The 16,319-nt window shown below is 42.6% G+C and overlaps 1 protein-coding gene and 1 non-coding gene across 2 annotated transcripts in view; both read right to left on the reverse strand.

The window, feature by feature from the left end:
- The window catches only part of LOC126199030 (uncharacterized), a 152,703-nt gene that overhangs the window by 20,582 nt on the left and 115,802 nt on the right, over positions 1–16,319 (reverse strand). Inside the window, exon 4 of the mRNA XM_049935731.1 lies at positions 1,043–1,190. Within this exon, the coding sequence (XP_049791688.1) occupies positions 1,043–1,190 (148 nt within the window). The remainder of the gene's footprint in view (positions 1–1,042; positions 1,191–16,319) is intronic.
- Trnas-uga (transfer RNA serine (anticodon UGA)) lies at positions 13,543–13,617 on the reverse strand. Its single transcript has one exon. It is a non-coding gene; the product is annotated as a tRNA-Ser (tRNA).

Consider the following 16,319-nt stretch of genomic DNA (forward strand, 5'->3'; position numbering starts at 1 on the left):
TCGTGCTTTCCAAACCCATCTTTGGTCAGTGAGGTCGTCGGATCTCTCCCCAATTGAGGTGGCCCTCCATCCAGCTCGGGATTTTGACGGTATAAGGCGCCAATTGGACAGAATCTGACGCGATATCCGTCAAGACGTCATGCAACAACTGTGCCAATGAGTTCCAGGGCGAACAAGTGCTTTCATAAGGGCCAGAGGTGGACGAACATGTTACTGACTCGCTCAATTTGTCAGGCTCTTTCTCTTGAATAAATTATCCAGTATTTCTGAAATCGTAATCACATGTTGGTCTGCAAATCAACGTCAGATCTACCGATTTCCATCTCATTCGGATATTTCCTTCGTGCTGTGTCTTTTTTTTTTTTGTCTTAGAGTGTTTCTTGAAATTGTAGACGTGCCCTAGATAACCTGTCGATATGAATCAAATCAGTGAAGGAAAGTTCGTACAGTCCCCTTGTGTCCGTCCTCTCAGTTGCTTGTCGTGGGGGTGATTGATGTCCTGAATGACACTGAGTATGGTCTTCCATTACCGCTCGATTCCATATCATCAGGACAGTCAGAGACCCCAACCAAAGAGAGCTGCACCGGGGAGAGGAGCTGTAACTCACCAGCACATCAGTGCATGTGTGTATTCTTACACAAGGCGTAAGACAATCTCCTCAGAAACAACCAACACTGAAATGCAGCTTCTGAATGAGGAACCCGCTGCGTGAACTTTCCTTACATATAGAATGTAATTGGCATTACTTCCACCTGGTTTGTGCGATTGCGGTGAAATTGTAAACATTGTCACATATTATGTCAATATTATGAATTTAATTTCAGATTTTATGTTTCTAGCTGAATAGATCTGATTTATAAATAATAGATTTATTTGCTTGAGTAATAAGACTATGATTAGTCTTAGTAGTGAATGAATAATAAAGTATAGTTTCCAGATGCAAATTTGGCGTTTGTTGCAAGGTGCCTTCACCGTGTCGCAGTTTTGCTGGCCAGCAGTGCAGTAGCTGGGTGCGGCTGTGGCGGGGTTTGTGTGTCTCACCGTGAGCTGGTAGCCGCGGTCGGCCCGCAGGCGGAAGGCCCCGACGCGGCGGTCGCCGTAGGGCCCCGCCAGGCTGAGGGGGCGCCCGCCCACCACCTGCGACGCCTCCACTGCCTCCTCTGGCGGCGGCGGGGGCGGCCTGTACCACCTGCAACATGCCGGCGGGGGAGCTGCCATCAGTACGGCAAACGACCTGTTCCACTGTCACCAGCAACGAGTTAACTTTCAGCAGCGTCTATCGACTTTCTTATCCGGAGGCACTCTTTCAGGTCGACTGTTCCATTGCTGGAAAACTCAGAGGACATGGGGAGATTGAGACGGGAGTCACAGTGGCATCATGAACTTTCTTATAGGGTGCTGGGAAAGTTTATACTTGCTGTCCGATCTCGTTAAATGAGCACCCTGCTTACAACTTCCTGTCGCGACTGTGACGTAGGTATCAGCTTCCTACCGTACTTGTAGCAGTACTAATTAACACTAGTAGTTCGCTTAATCACTGTGATTGAGATTAAACTACTAGTGAAAATTAAGGACCCGTCTGCATAGAGCTCTACAGACGTGCTATGTGATCAAGAGTATCTGGGCGCTCGTAGATAATGGGGATTTGACCACCAGATGTCACGAGAGGGGCCTGTCAGTATGAAAGGAGACAGCCACTGGATAAGCAGTAGCAACACAATAGGTTTGCCTTTCGAGCGTGGACTAGACACTAGAAGACACCCGAGTAACAAATCCATCAATGGTACTGCAACCCTTCTAGAGCTGCACAAGTTGATTACTCGTTATGTGATTGTGAAGGGAAAACGCGAAGGAACAATCACGGTCAAAGCTATGCCACACAGACCTCAAGCAACAGCGGTCGAGGAGAGCCGATCATTGCTGGGGGGGGGGGGGGGGCTGTAAAAAATCGAATGAAGTGAGCCGAACGAATCACTCGTGAGTTGCAAAGTACTGCCAGCGCTCCAGATTGTACAATTACTGTGCGTAATAAGTTACACAGAATGGGGTACAATGGTCTGGCAGGTCCTCATGAGCCACACATTTCTGTGCTAAGACGATGCTTGAACTGGTATAGAGAGCAACAGTGATGGATCGCACTTTACCCTGTGGCAGTCCTATAGAACGGTTTGGGTTTCGTGGATGCCTGGAGAAAGCTATCTGCCATCACGTGTAGTGCCAGCAGTGAAGGGCAGATGAGGTGCTGTTACAATATAGGGGTGGTTCTCGTGGTTAGGATATAGGCCTCTTACTGTGTGCAGTGTTACGTGGCTTTATGCTTAGTTATAGACTTACGATTTTGTTAATTTGTTTTCACCACGTAACGCCCGCGGTTTACGTCCTTCTTCGTTGCTGAGCGATGTATCACGTTTCGTTCTGACGCCGCAACTCTTCCTTTCCTATATCTTTACTACTTTTTATCTGTATAAATGATGAACTATTGGTTTCGCCGTTTAACAAACTTTTTAATAACTGTGGGAGTATTACAGGCATCGGGTCCCACCTAATGTGTCATCCGCCTATAGGTTTTACATGAACCTTTCAAGACTCGATCGATCTGTTTACCAAGAGAAAGCAGAATCTCTCTTCCTCTGTCCAACAACGACCTAGGAAGCTCGACGCCCTCGTGGCCCAGGCTCTTCCATGGCTCGCGGTAGTTTGCAGCATTCGTTTTATTCCTTGCCCACTTGCCGCTACATCGAACTTTCGTGGTCATCATTGGACAACGTCTTCCACGTTATCTGCAACATAAATAAACTTTCTTCCCACAGTGTTTCTGAAAACCCAAAAACAAACTTAAAGAACATAATAATAGTAACTGTTCTTACAATTATTCGTATAAGTCTTGGTCGCTTTAATGAGGGGTGGGACAGGCCTAAGCCTTGTGACACCACATGTGCTTAACAAAATGCTAAATGAGGGAGAAAATGAACACTTCTTACGTCACTCTGTCCTGCGTAGAGTAGGGGAACAGTCAAGAGACGGTGGTCGATTGTGTCAGCACGACACCGCAGCCTGTTGGAAAGCAGAGTCTGTGAGGCAATCGTTTATGGACAACAGCTTTCCTGAAATAGACTGGATTTGTCTAGAGTCCCATCCTGAAAGGTGTGGAACACCTTTGGGATGAGTTAGACGTCGGTGTCCTTCCAGACCCCAGGGTCCTACGTGACTGCCCTCCTCGGATTCGGCTCTCGTGAAAGAATGGGCTGCGATTTCTCCATAGGCCTTCAGGCAGGTCACTGAAAGTGTCTGCAGCAGACTTCAGGCCGTCACAAAAGCAAAGGGTGGACACTCCCCATATTAATGTCCACCAATAAGTGTCCGGACACGTTTGACCAGATACGGTAGTATATATTTAATAAAGTCCTCAATTACAGACACAATAAGCCACTACTATTTCAGCAGTGAAATGAGTGGCAAAGCGTGCTTAAACTGCTCGACTTTGCAAATTACTGGACTAACGGTTCCTGCTCGGTAAACAGTAGAAAATCACAGACTATCAGTGTTTAAATACACAAGACGACGAAGGCCTGCGAGAGAGAGATTCTACCAAATACTCATCCAATAGAAACATAACATTTAGCTTTACCTGAGCGACAGCATATGTGGCTTTGTCGTTAGCCGGTGGCCATAAGTTATAGTAATAACATTTATTAATCAAGTTGTCGCGAACAGCCAGCAACCAGATGCTCAAGCAGTTTCTTCGTAGGAAGCCGGCATTCTTCCCCAAATTTCTGAGTCTTCAGCATCCAGGAACAGAATGCCGCCTAAGCTGTCGGTCTATCTGCCCTGGGGGCCCACTGTAGCTATCACTGTTCGTTTCCTCATGGAGGTCCATAATATGAGAACCACAGTTCGCCTTAGATATTATTTGAAAACTCTGCGTACATATAAAACAACCAAGCAAAGTGGCTCTTTTTTTTGGCAACAGCTTCAGATAAGTATTTGCTTTTAAAGGATGTCGCCGTCTTGCCGATATTAGTAACTTTTTAATGCAACCAGATATCGCCTCACAAAAATGATGGAAAAATACCCCCGTGCCTATGTGTTATCGTCTATTTAACATCACTCGGCCACCCTCGCAACACACAAAAACTGATGTCCAAATTTTTACACATTAAATACTGAAGTTTCTCCATAATTTCTAACTTCATGTGTGAGCTTGTGAGACTCGAGCTTCCAGGAACGCTGCTACAGCTTGCCACCTACGCTGTTGGTCCGTGGGGCCTGGGTACTGGGTGCTGTTACAGGCGTGCCGGCCGAAGTGGCCGTGCGGTTAAAGGCGCTGCAGTCTGGAACCGCAAGGCCGCTACGGTCGCAGGTTCGAATCCTGCCTCGGACATGGATGTTTGTGATGTCCTTAGGTTAGTTAGGTTTAACTAGTTCTAAGTTCTAGGGGACTAATGACCTCAGCAGTTGAGTCCCATAGTGCTCAGAGCCATTTGAACCATTTTTTTGTTACAGGCGTAACCGGTAAACCTGCGATTGCCGAAAGAATCCACCTCCCATGTATGAAACAACTTCAAACATCTGATTACCTTATTTATAAGTTAATGTGATAAGTATTTGACGTCAGTCATATAGTGGGGAAAAAGTTCAGAAAATGTTTCAAATTATGTTCAAAGTTTGTTGGAAGTCGCTAAGTGTTGTCACTCTGAAATACTCGACGAGTGTACTTTGCCCTACTTTGCAAGCAAAAGCTAGTTTTTCACTCGTCTCAATGTTTATGACGTCATACCTCCTTAAATATGTGTCGTACAGTGATATAATTCTGCAGGTACATTCAATGGTACACACGGAAATTGTGTGGAAAATATGAAACGAATAGAATTACTAATAAAGAAGTAATAAATTATAACATTGTGCCTGATGTTGAATTTTTAATCCATGAACAGCGAAAAATGTGATGAGCAGTAAACTTTTTTCCTTTTTATTATTTTGCACGGGGTGTCAGTGGGAAAAAGTTTCGTAAGGATTTGAAATTATTTATAACCTTCGTTAAACTGGTAAGTGCTGTCATCATCAAATTCTATACTACTATAATCAGGGTAACTTGAACTCCATTTTAAGCAGAAGCTAGCTTTTAGCGCATCTAATGTTTATGACGACAATCTCCTGAACCATATTACGTGTAATGTTATATTCAGTATTTCAGATGCCTTTTTTGAGCAGCTGAGATGGTATTTGTCTGTAATTAGTTAGGAGAAGCAAGGAATATCTGTTCTGACATAGGAAGGAAGTGCGAACCTGAGAATTACCTTCCAGCCAAGAAGAACCCTTTGTTTATCGCAGACTATATTCCGTCGACGTATAGGGACATGTTGAGTTACTGCAAGTATACAGACAATAACAAGTCTAATGTTCGAGCCACTGTCACCAGTAAATGTTTCTCAAAACAATTTGCATTGTGTAGTTACTACATAGTATACCTTGACCTTGAACAATATGTTTCTACAGTTTTGCCTCCCAACTGTTATTATGGTTGTATGTATTCCAAGTATTATATAACAATGCACAAGTATGGATTTTTCTATGTTGATGATAAAGACGTGCAAGGATGATGGAGAGGAGCAGCCCTAGCTTTGCGAGATAGGGAATATCGGTCAGGAAACGACGGATTCGGAAGTACGAGGGTAAGTCAATTATTCTCCGCAAAGTAGCTATAAAATTTTATTGTAATCAAATACGAAACTTACAAGAACATCATTTTTCGACACAGTCTCCTTGCGTTTCAACGCATTTGGTTCATCGTTGTACAAGCTTCCTAATGCCCTCATAAAAGAAGGTTCTCGGTTGAGCTGCGAGCCAGGAATGCACCGCTTCTTTCAGTGCTTCGTCCGAGGCAAATCGACGGCTTCTTAATGCCTGTTTGAGTGGACCAAAGAAGTGATAATCAGAAGGGGCAAGATCGGGACTATATGGAGGATGATCCAGCACTTCAAGCCGCGCGGGATTAGCCGAGCAGTCTGAGGCGCTGCAGTCATGGACTGTGCGGCTGGTCCCTTCACACACATTTGAACATTTTTTCCTGCTCGAGTACGATACAGCTCTCGTTCGCCCGTCTGTTCTCACGCTATGTGACTATCTGGCGCCTCGTTCGATGAGTGTGCCATTATGATCCTACCTAGTGTCTAACCTCCCATAACAAAGTCTTCCTATACTGTGCATAAAAAAAGGAATAAATGTGGGCAGCTACGTGCCATAAACGCCGCATGTTCTTCCAAATTCTTTGCCATCTTTGACAGAATAACGATCTCGTAGGCAAAGCGCAATCTTTTTGTTTCTTCTCTCTGAATTTTAATTCTCTTTCTAAATTTCTCCTTAGCTTCCTTTGCTGCTTGCTCATTGTACAGAATGAATAACATATGGGTAGGTTACGGCCCCGTCTCACTCCCTTCTCATCTACATTTCCCCTTTTATGTCCTTCGCCTCTTACCACTGCAGTCTGGTTTCTGTACAAGTTTTAAGTAACCTTTTGATCCATGTATTTTATCGCTGCTACCTTCAGAATTTCAAAGTGTGTTCTCAACATTGTCAAAACTTGTGACTGTATCTACAAATGCTATAAACACACATGTGCCCCTCTTCAACCAATCCTTCTAGGGTACGTTGTAGGGTAAGTATTGTCTCGCGTGTTCCTACATTGATCCGGAATCCACTCTGAATTTCCCTGAGATCTCTTCCACCAGATTGTCCATTCTTCTGTAAATGGTTCTTGTCAATATTTTGCAACGATGGCTTATTAAACAGTTTGTTCAGTAGTATTCACACCTGACAGCAACTTCCTTCTTTGGGATGGGAATTATGGCATTCTTCTTGAGGTCTGAGGGTATTTCGCACGTCTCAGGTATTTGTGCACTAGGTGGAATAATTGTGTCACGGCCGGCTCTCTCAAGTATGTCAGTAATTCCGAGTGAGTGTCGTGTATTTCAGAGGCCTTGTTCGCACTTAGATCGTTTAGTACTCTGTCATATTCTTCTCACAATATCGTGTCTCCCATCTTATCTTGCGTCCTTTCTGTTCTCATTCTATAACATTGTCCTGAAGTTTGTTTCTCTTATATAGATTCTCTGTATATTCCGTCCACGTATCAGCTTTCACTTCTTTGCTTGGTACTGGTTTTCCATCTGCGCTCTTTATATTGATAGAGCTGCTTCTCTGTTTCCAAAGAACTGTCCGCAGCTCGTGGTCTCGCGGTAGCGTTCTCGCTTCCCGAGCACGGGGTCCCGGGTTCGATTCCCGGCGGGGTCAGGAATTTTCTCTGCCTCGTGATGACTGGGTGTTGTGTGATGTCCTTAGGATAGTTAGGTTTAAGTAGTTCTAAGTTCTAGGGGACTGATGACCATAGCTGTTAAGTCCCATAGTGCTCAGAGCCATTTGAACCATCCAAAGAACTATTTACTTTTTGTGTAAATTGTACCTATCTTTCCCCTAGTTGTACATGCTTCGGTAGTCCTACATTTGTCTTTCAGTCATTCCTGCTCAGCCGCTTTGCTCTGTATATCTTACTCGTTAGACGTCTGTATTCCGGGTTGTATCGGGCCAAGTGCACAGGAGAGACAGAACTCGCTCGAATGTGTGGGGAGTTCTCATTTAACACTCGCTTGGTTGCTCCATAAATCGATGTTGATCAAAATACAGAAACTGTGGTATTTCAATCCTGCTGACTCGAGACGTAGCGTCATAGAGACCCATTGAGTGTTGTTGTTCTGTGGTACGTTAGGTCCGCAGGTTAATGCTCACGGTCGTCTTTCGGATGACGAGGACTTCACCAGAAACGGAATGCTGAACAGTCGCAATACTGATCTGCGGGCCACTGTTACGCAGTCAGTATGGATTCAAACAAAACCATTCATGTGAAACAGCTAGCTTTACTCATATACGACATCTCGCAAAAAATACGTAGATGCAGGCGAAAAGATAGATTGAGTTTTCCTGGATTTCCGTGCGGCGTTGCGCACTGTACCGCATCAACGCCTACTAATCAAGATACGACTGTAGGAAGTGTCTTCGCAGATATCTGATTAGCTCAATGAATATTTGACTGATAGAACCAAGAACACTATACTTGACGGCTTAAGTTCCAGACAAACGTAAGTATCGTCGGATGTGCCAGCAAAACGTAGTAGGGTCTCTAATGTTCTCAGTACGTCTAAACACTTTATTAAACAACTATGTAAATGGCTCATTTCACCACTCGACTATCTCCAAATCTAATGAAATTTAATGTGGAGGTTCTATATGGTCCTTGGTGGCTACATACCAAATTTAAGTTTAGTATCTTCAGTGGTTGAATTCTTAGGGATTTTCAAGGGACACTACTCACCTTCGCATCATGTACGAAGGTGCAAATGAGCTAACTTTGTTAGGCTTTTTTAAAAGTTCTAGCAAACATTTGGTTCAAAAATGGCTTTGAGCACTATGGGACTTAACATCTGAGGTCATCAGTCCCCTAGAACTTAGAACTACTTAAACCTAACCAACCTAAGGACATCACAGACATCCATGCCCGAGGAAGGATTCGAACCTGCGACCGTAGCGGTCGCGCGGTTCCAGGTTGAAGCGCCTAGAACCGCTCGGCCACACCGGCCGGCAAACATTTGTTCATTTGCTTTAATATACACAGACAACTTCTCATGCTGAATCGCACCGTGGCAAAATTTAGCAATTTAGCCTTACCTAAATACAGATACAAGCCTCTAAAGTGGCTAAAATATTCGTCACGCTATTCTGAGATCCATGGCTTCAGAGGGCTTGAGAGGGTTATTCATATCTATGATGCCTCGACAAACTTTAGTTAAGATTGGATGCCCAGATGAAAGATATGCATCTGCGAAGTTGGTCAAAATGTTATAATTGCAAATTTTAGGGTATTTTTTTTGGGGGGGGGGGGCAATATCTCAACTGTGTCTTCTTCAATCCTCTTTCTCTTGCTACAGCTGGAAAAGCGTGCTTTAAGTTTTCAAAGAAATATTGTCTGATTTCAGGATCTTTCAGTTTGACGATTAAGAATACGATTAAAAAGTTATTACTTTAGCACTTCGAGAAGATTGAAAAGTCAAATATTTTGCTCGTTAAGTCCCATAATTAATTATTTTTATTCAAGTGTATATGTCAGTTTCAAACATTAATTTAACAAATGACGTAAAAACAAGTATACAAAACACAGAAAGTTTGCAGAACAAAAATACTAAAGAGTCAGTTCCATTTTTGGTTAAGCACTTCTAGCATTTTGTCAATGACAGATTGTGGATAACTATTGTCTTCCTGGTGGTGATGTTGATGAGGCTTCTAAAGTCATGAAGATATGTTGCTCATGAATCCAGCAGGTATCTTTAGCAGTTGGCCAGTGGAAGGAACGAACATGACTGTGTAGGTACATAAAGCTGATAAGGACATCTTGTTGTTCATGTGAAACTTCACATGTTTCCAACCCACCCAAAATTGCCATACATACAAGTAACATACTGGCCTGGTTGTAAACTTGGAATTTCTTCAAACTTGGAATTTCTTCATCTGCTTTGAAGGCGCTAACTGTGAGTGCTGTAGCATCATTGGAAACTCTGCTTACTCAGTGCTGATTGCAATTAATTGTTTTTCTCTTGTTCCAGATACTGCATGTCCCATGGTAAACCTTGTTTCTTGATCTAGGTGGATTTTTTCAATTTCTTCTTTTGGTACATAAAAAAGCTTTACTCCTGGAATACACGCATCACAGAATTTGAATGAATCATATGGAGTTAGTTTTTGGTTATCTAAGGCCCTCTGCAGACTAGCACAGGCTGCAAGTCCTTTTTCTGTTCCCCCAATGCCGTCACAAGGTAATTTACTATGATTTGTTCAAAAAAATTCCATTTTGGCAGTGATGCCAAAATCCCTTTCGTGCAGGCATAAACTGATGAAATTTTTGAAATTCTTAGATTGAGCACCTAAATCACCACTAAAGCAATGAATGATCATAATGTTTTCATTCTTGGTCTTTAAATATGCTATCAACTTTATTTGAAAGGCATGGACAGCAATGCTATTATGACAGAACAGACGCTGATCATACGAATGCTAATATTCTGGCATTCTTTGCCATCAAAATAGATATCAGATGGATGAAATGTGGTCTGACTGTTCTCTCAATAGAATCCTTGCACAGCATCCTGAACAACAAATGAATAATTCTCAGCTAAATCTATCAATATATTTACTTCTTTTTCTGCAAGATTTCTTTTTAGCTGCGTAAGATATAAACTTTGGTGTTCTGACACAAAGTGATGTCTTCTTAAACCAGCAATTTTCTAACTCAATGCCTCCACGAAATCTTCTTCAGTTCTCTGGCAAGTCTCCAATGTGTGTCTGCCAGCATGGCACCATTGCTTGTATTCCATTGTTTCTTCAGGGTCACAGTTTTTAAAAGAGTCTTCAAGGAAAGCCTCTAGTCCCATTTTCCTGGACATTCCTCACAATGTCGAAACATACAGTTATTTGATTCCAAACTGCATACAGTTTTTTTTTTCATCAAATCCTTGTAGTCATCTTGAATGGACGTTGCTGAAGCCAACATTAATTTGACATTTTGATGAATTGCACATACACATACTGAATGTGACCCAGAAGCAACAGCTGTACTACACCATTTCGGCCTTAGTTCACAAAATTTTGAGAAGCTTAGTTCATTTCCATATTGCTTACAATAAGCAATGAACGTTTCTTTAAGGTAAGGGCATCTTCAGTAAAACCAAGCCCAGAACTCCACTGAAGAAGCTCCTTGTCAATTGGCGACATTTCCTTAACTGACGAAATAAATCTCGGGCGAACAGCCTGGTGTGAGTGTACAAAGGACACAATATTTCGGCAATCGACCTTGTTGCCATTATCAGGTGTGCTGAATCACATTTCCTTAACTGATTGTATTTCTCTTTTGCCACAATAGAATGGTGATGACTTCAGACAATATTCACTGTTGTTTTTATATAAAATATACAAATTAGGCTATCAAAACATGTTGTTTTAGTGCTTACCTTCAGCTACAACAATGATTACTATTATTTAAACACTCAGTACGCAACACTTAAGATCGTACAGTATCAATGCACAGAAGACTGACAATGTGAAAATTACCAATAATGAAAGCAGCAATTGAAAGTGGTGATGCAGCAATGTATATCACTACTGTAAGCGTAGAGTCTTAAAACACTATCGCTGTTTTAAAATAGCAAAGGAAACCGTGTGACAATGCACTCTAGGGTTAAAACCTTGTAAAGCAACACAGCATTCCGTTATGCTCTTAGATTTTATATTCTTCATAGCACTTTCTGAGGTTTTATTATACTTGTATTCTACACTCTAAAATAATGTAAAACACTTATTAGCGTAGGTACTTTTCCTAAACCGCAGAAAAATTTCATACTTTTAAAAGACACTTCAATTACACATTTTTTGATTTACAACTTCAAATTGTATTAATTTTTGTATTTATCAGTAATCCATTTTCCCTAATTTTGGTAGGTATTCTTACTCATCAATATGCAAGATCCAGAAAGTAAACAGTATAGGTTTGAAATCTTAAAGGATATTCTATCCATCTGTGGTAAGAAAAAAAAAGGATTGAAGAAGACAGTTGAGATATTGCCCCCCCAAAAATACCCTAAAATATGCAATTAGAAAATTTTGGCCAACTTTGCAGATGCATATGTTATCATCTGGGCACCCAGTGCTAATTAAATTTGATTGATATATAGACTTCATAGATAGGAATAGCCATCTAAAGTTGTGGCGTGATTGGGTCATACGAAAAGTAGCAGTGGTCGGTCAAACCATAGACCTCAGAATAGCGTGACAAATTTTTTAGCCACTTTAGAGGCTTGTATCTATATTTAGATATGACTAAATCCCTAATTTTTGCCATGGTGTGATTCAGCATAAAAAGTTGTCTATGTATATTAAAGCAAATGACCAAATGCTTTCTAGAACTTTTAAAAAAGCCTAGCAAAGTTAGCACATTTGCACCTTCGTACATGATGCGGAGGTGAGTAGCCTCTCTTTAAAATTCCCTAAGAATCCAACCACTGAAGATACTGGTCTGAAATTTTGTATATAACAATAAAAGACCATGTAGGACATTCACATCAGAAATCATTAGATTTGGAGGCGCTCGAGTGGGGACACTTTTTAATATTGGTACCTTTGACGTGGAATGTTCGCTGACGACGCTGTTGCCTAAAGGAAAGTGTGATCATTGGACGATTTTATGAATAGCAACCGCGTTTAAATGTGAACAAATGTAAGATAATGCCTATAATAAAGAGCAATAATCTGGCAGTATCTAATTACAAGTTTTGCGCAAGCCACACTACATAAATAATTAGTGGGACTACTAAGAAACGATATGAATATGAGTATGCTTTGTAATGCTTTGTTGCAAAATGACTGCGTGGACGATGTCGCCTATTTTACACCATATTTTAATTCTACGTGAAGAAGACTTGCTGAGTGTATTTATATGTTTTGACGATGCCATTACGGCCTTATCACATTAGGACGTGGTGCAGAACAGATATGAAGATGGTCATTACTGATTGAAACCGGTCATCGTCGAAGGGCTTTATATTGTGATCAAAGACTGGAATAAAAAACATTTGATATGAAATGGGACGATCACGCGACATCTACGTCCACATCCACATTACTACTCTGCAATGCACATTAAAGTGCCTAGCAGAGGGTTCATCGATCCACTTGCACACTGCTTCTCCACTGTTCCACTCTCGAAAAGCACACGCGGGAAAAATACACACATCTTTGCATGCGAGCTCTAATTTCTCTTTATTTTATTGCGATGATCATTTCTACCAATGTAGGTAGACGTCAACAGATTACTTTCGCATTCGGACTAACTGAAATTTCGTGAGAAGATCTCGCCACAACTAAAAAAACGTCTCTTTTGTAATAACTGACATCCCAACTCGCGTATAACATCCGTGATATTCTCCCCCCCCCCCCCCCCACTCCCCCTATTCCGCGCTTGTAGACAACGAGCCGCCCTTCTCTGAACTTTTTCGTCATCCTCCATCAAATGGTTCAAATGGCTCTAAGCACTATGGGACTTAACATCTGAGGTCATCAGTCCCCTAGACCTTAGAACTACTGAAACCTAACTAACCTAAGGACAGCACACACTTCCATGCCCGAGGCAGGATTCGAACCTGCGACCGTAGCGGTCGCGCGGTTCCAGCCTGAAACGCCTAGAGCCGCTCGGCCACAGCGACCAGCTCATCCTCCATCAAGCCTATCTGATAACGACCCCGTAGTATACATAAGCATTCTAGCAGAGAACAGACAAGCGTATGGCAGGCAGTCTCTCTAGTGAATTTGTTGCATCTTCTTTGTGTTCTGCCAATAAACGCAGACTCTGGTGTGCCTTAACAACATTTTCTATGTGCCCAGAATGAGATTTTCACTCTGCAGCGGAGTGTGCGCTGATATGAAACTTCCTGGCAGATTAAAACTGTGTGCCCGACCGAGACTCGAACTCGGGACCTTTGCCTTTCACGGGCAAGTGCTCTACCAACTGAGCTACCGAAGCACGGCTCACGCCCGGTACTCACAGCTTTACTTCTGCCAGTACCTCGTCTCCCACCTTCCAAACTTTACAGAAGCTCTCCTGCGAACCATGCAGAACTAGCACTCCTGAAAGAAAGGATATTGCGGAGACATGGCTTAGCCACAGCCTGGGGGATGTTTCCAGAATGAGATTTTCACTCTGCAGCGGAGTGTGCGCTGGAGAGCTTCTGTAAAGTTTGGAAGGTGGGAGACGAGGTACTGGCAGAAGTAAAGCTGTGAGTACCGGGCGTGAGTCGTGCTTCGGTAGCTCAGTTGGTAGAGCACTTGCCCGCGAAAGGCAAAGGTCCCGAGTTCGAGTCTCGGTCGGGCACACAGTTGTAATCTGCCAGGAAGTTTCATTTTCTATGTGATTGTTCCAATTTAAGTTGTTCGTAATTGTTATACCTAGGTAGTTAGTTGAACTGACAGCCTTCAGATTTGTGCGATTCATCGTATAAACGAAATTTAATGCATTCCATTTGATGATCTCAACCTTCTTATTATTTAGAGTCAATTGCAACTTTTTGCACTAAATCGTTTTCCGGTTGATTTTGTTTTTTTAATGATTTTACGAGAGGTTAATGGCAGCAGCGTCTGCAAGCAGTGTAAGGCGACTGCTCAGAATGTCTCCTAAATCATTAAATTTGTATTCGGAAGAGTAGAGGTCACATAACTGTTTCTGTGGAATGCCAGATATCACTTCTGTTCTACGCGTGACTTTCCGTCAGTTACGGTGGACTGTGATCTTTCTGAACAGGAAATCACGAATCCAGTTGCACAACTGAGCCAGTATTCCATAGGCACGAAATTTTATATCAAGCCGATTGTGACCAATGATATCAAAAGGCTTCTAGAAATATAGAATCAATCTGAGATTCCCTGTCGAAAGGACTCATTACTTCATATGAATAAAGAGCTAATCGTGTTTCACCAGAACAATATTTTCTGAATCCGAATTGACTATGTGTTAACAATCGTTTTCTTCGAGGCAATTCATAATGATCGAACGCAACATATGTTCCAAAATCATATTTAGCAGATTACTCCTGTTTCATTTCTTGAGCATTGGTGTGACCTCTGCAACTTCGCTATTTCAGTATAAGGGAATGCGGATACAAGACACACATTGGTTGGTAGTGTTTTGCGAAAGTGCAGCGCATCTGCACGGGCAGTCACGTACAAGATGCTAGTGCGGATAGTTCTAGTGTGCTATTCCAGTGTCTCGAGTCTTTCCTGAATAGGCATGAAGACAGACATCGAACGAATTTGGAGATGCGCCGCTGAGATAGTAACAGGGTGTTGTGGCCCACATGTAATTGTAACGGAAACGATTGGAGAATCTAACTGGAAATCCTTGGAAGAAGAGTTCTCGCGAAATCCTATAGGGTAAGTTTAGAGAATCTGTATTGGAAGAAGTGTGTGTGATCATAATAGGGCGTGGAAGAGGGTATACAACAGATAGTCACTTTCTCGTCGCTCAGTACACGATGATGACTGGGTGTTGTGTGATGTCCTCAGGTTAGTTAGGTTTAAGTAGTTCTACGATCTAGGGGACTGATGACCATAGATGTTAAGTCCCATAGTGCTCGGAGAAATTTTTTCAGTACACGAGGGGAAAAGGACAAAAAATCGATAAGAGTGGTACGAGGTACCCTCCGCCATGCACTGTGCAGCGGCTTGTGTAGCATATCTTCATATGCTGATGTAGACTGAGAATCCCACCACTACGGTTGTGAAGAGCCATCAACACAGCCCACTTCACTGCACTCTCAGATGTTGAATTGAGTAACAGGGCACATTTGTGCACTCGTTGTCCGCCCCCGTTAGCTGAGTGGTCAGCGTGGCGTAATGCCACGCTAAGGGGCCTGGGTTCGGTTCCCGGCTGGAGCAGGAGATTTTTTTCCGCTCGGGGTGTTCTGTTGTCCTCATCATCATTTCATCCCCATCTCCGACGCGCAAGTCGCCCAGTGTGGCGTCGAATGCAATAAGTACTTGCCCTCAGCGGCCGAACTCCGAACGGGAGACTCCCGGCCCACAATGCCGTACGCTCATTTCCATGTGCACTTGTTTAAGTTTACACGACGAGTTAAATAATGGTGTATTTAGCTAGTCATGAAAATGTAAACATGTACACATATGTGCACTGTTACGCGACTAAACATCCAACAAGCTTCAGTGGAACGATATGGAGCCGGCCGGTGTGGCCGAGCGGTTCTCGGCGCTTCAGTCTGGAATCGCGGGACCGCTACGGTTGCAGGTTCGAATCCTGCCACGGGCATCGATGTGTGCGATGTCCTTAGGTTAGTTATGTTTAAGCAGTTCCAAGTTCTAGGGGACTGATGACCTCAGATGTTAAGTCCCATAGTGCTCAGAGCCATTTGAACCATTTGGAACGATATGTGTGCGGACATCCCTAGCTACACAATGTGCTTTTTAACTGTATTGTGTTTATTCCTGACAAAACTGATTTTATTTTCAACTAATGTATGGGAAATGTGATTGCATGTGTGTTACGATCGTAATGGAACAGGACGCAGAACAACAACTTTTTAAAGATCAGAAGATGACAATCTGAAACCCTTCATCATGAATAAATAGAATTGAATGTGATGTTGGCTATTAAATTTTTGTTCATTAGAATTCTGACGTAATCTACTTATTAAGAACTATAATTTTATGTGAAAGG

Source organism: Schistocerca nitens, chromosome 8, assembly GCF_023898315.1.
Source record: "Schistocerca nitens isolate TAMUIC-IGC-003100 chromosome 8, iqSchNite1.1, whole genome shotgun sequence".
In the NCBI taxonomy this organism is placed as follows: domain Eukaryota; kingdom Metazoa; phylum Arthropoda; class Insecta; order Orthoptera; family Acrididae; genus Schistocerca; species Schistocerca nitens.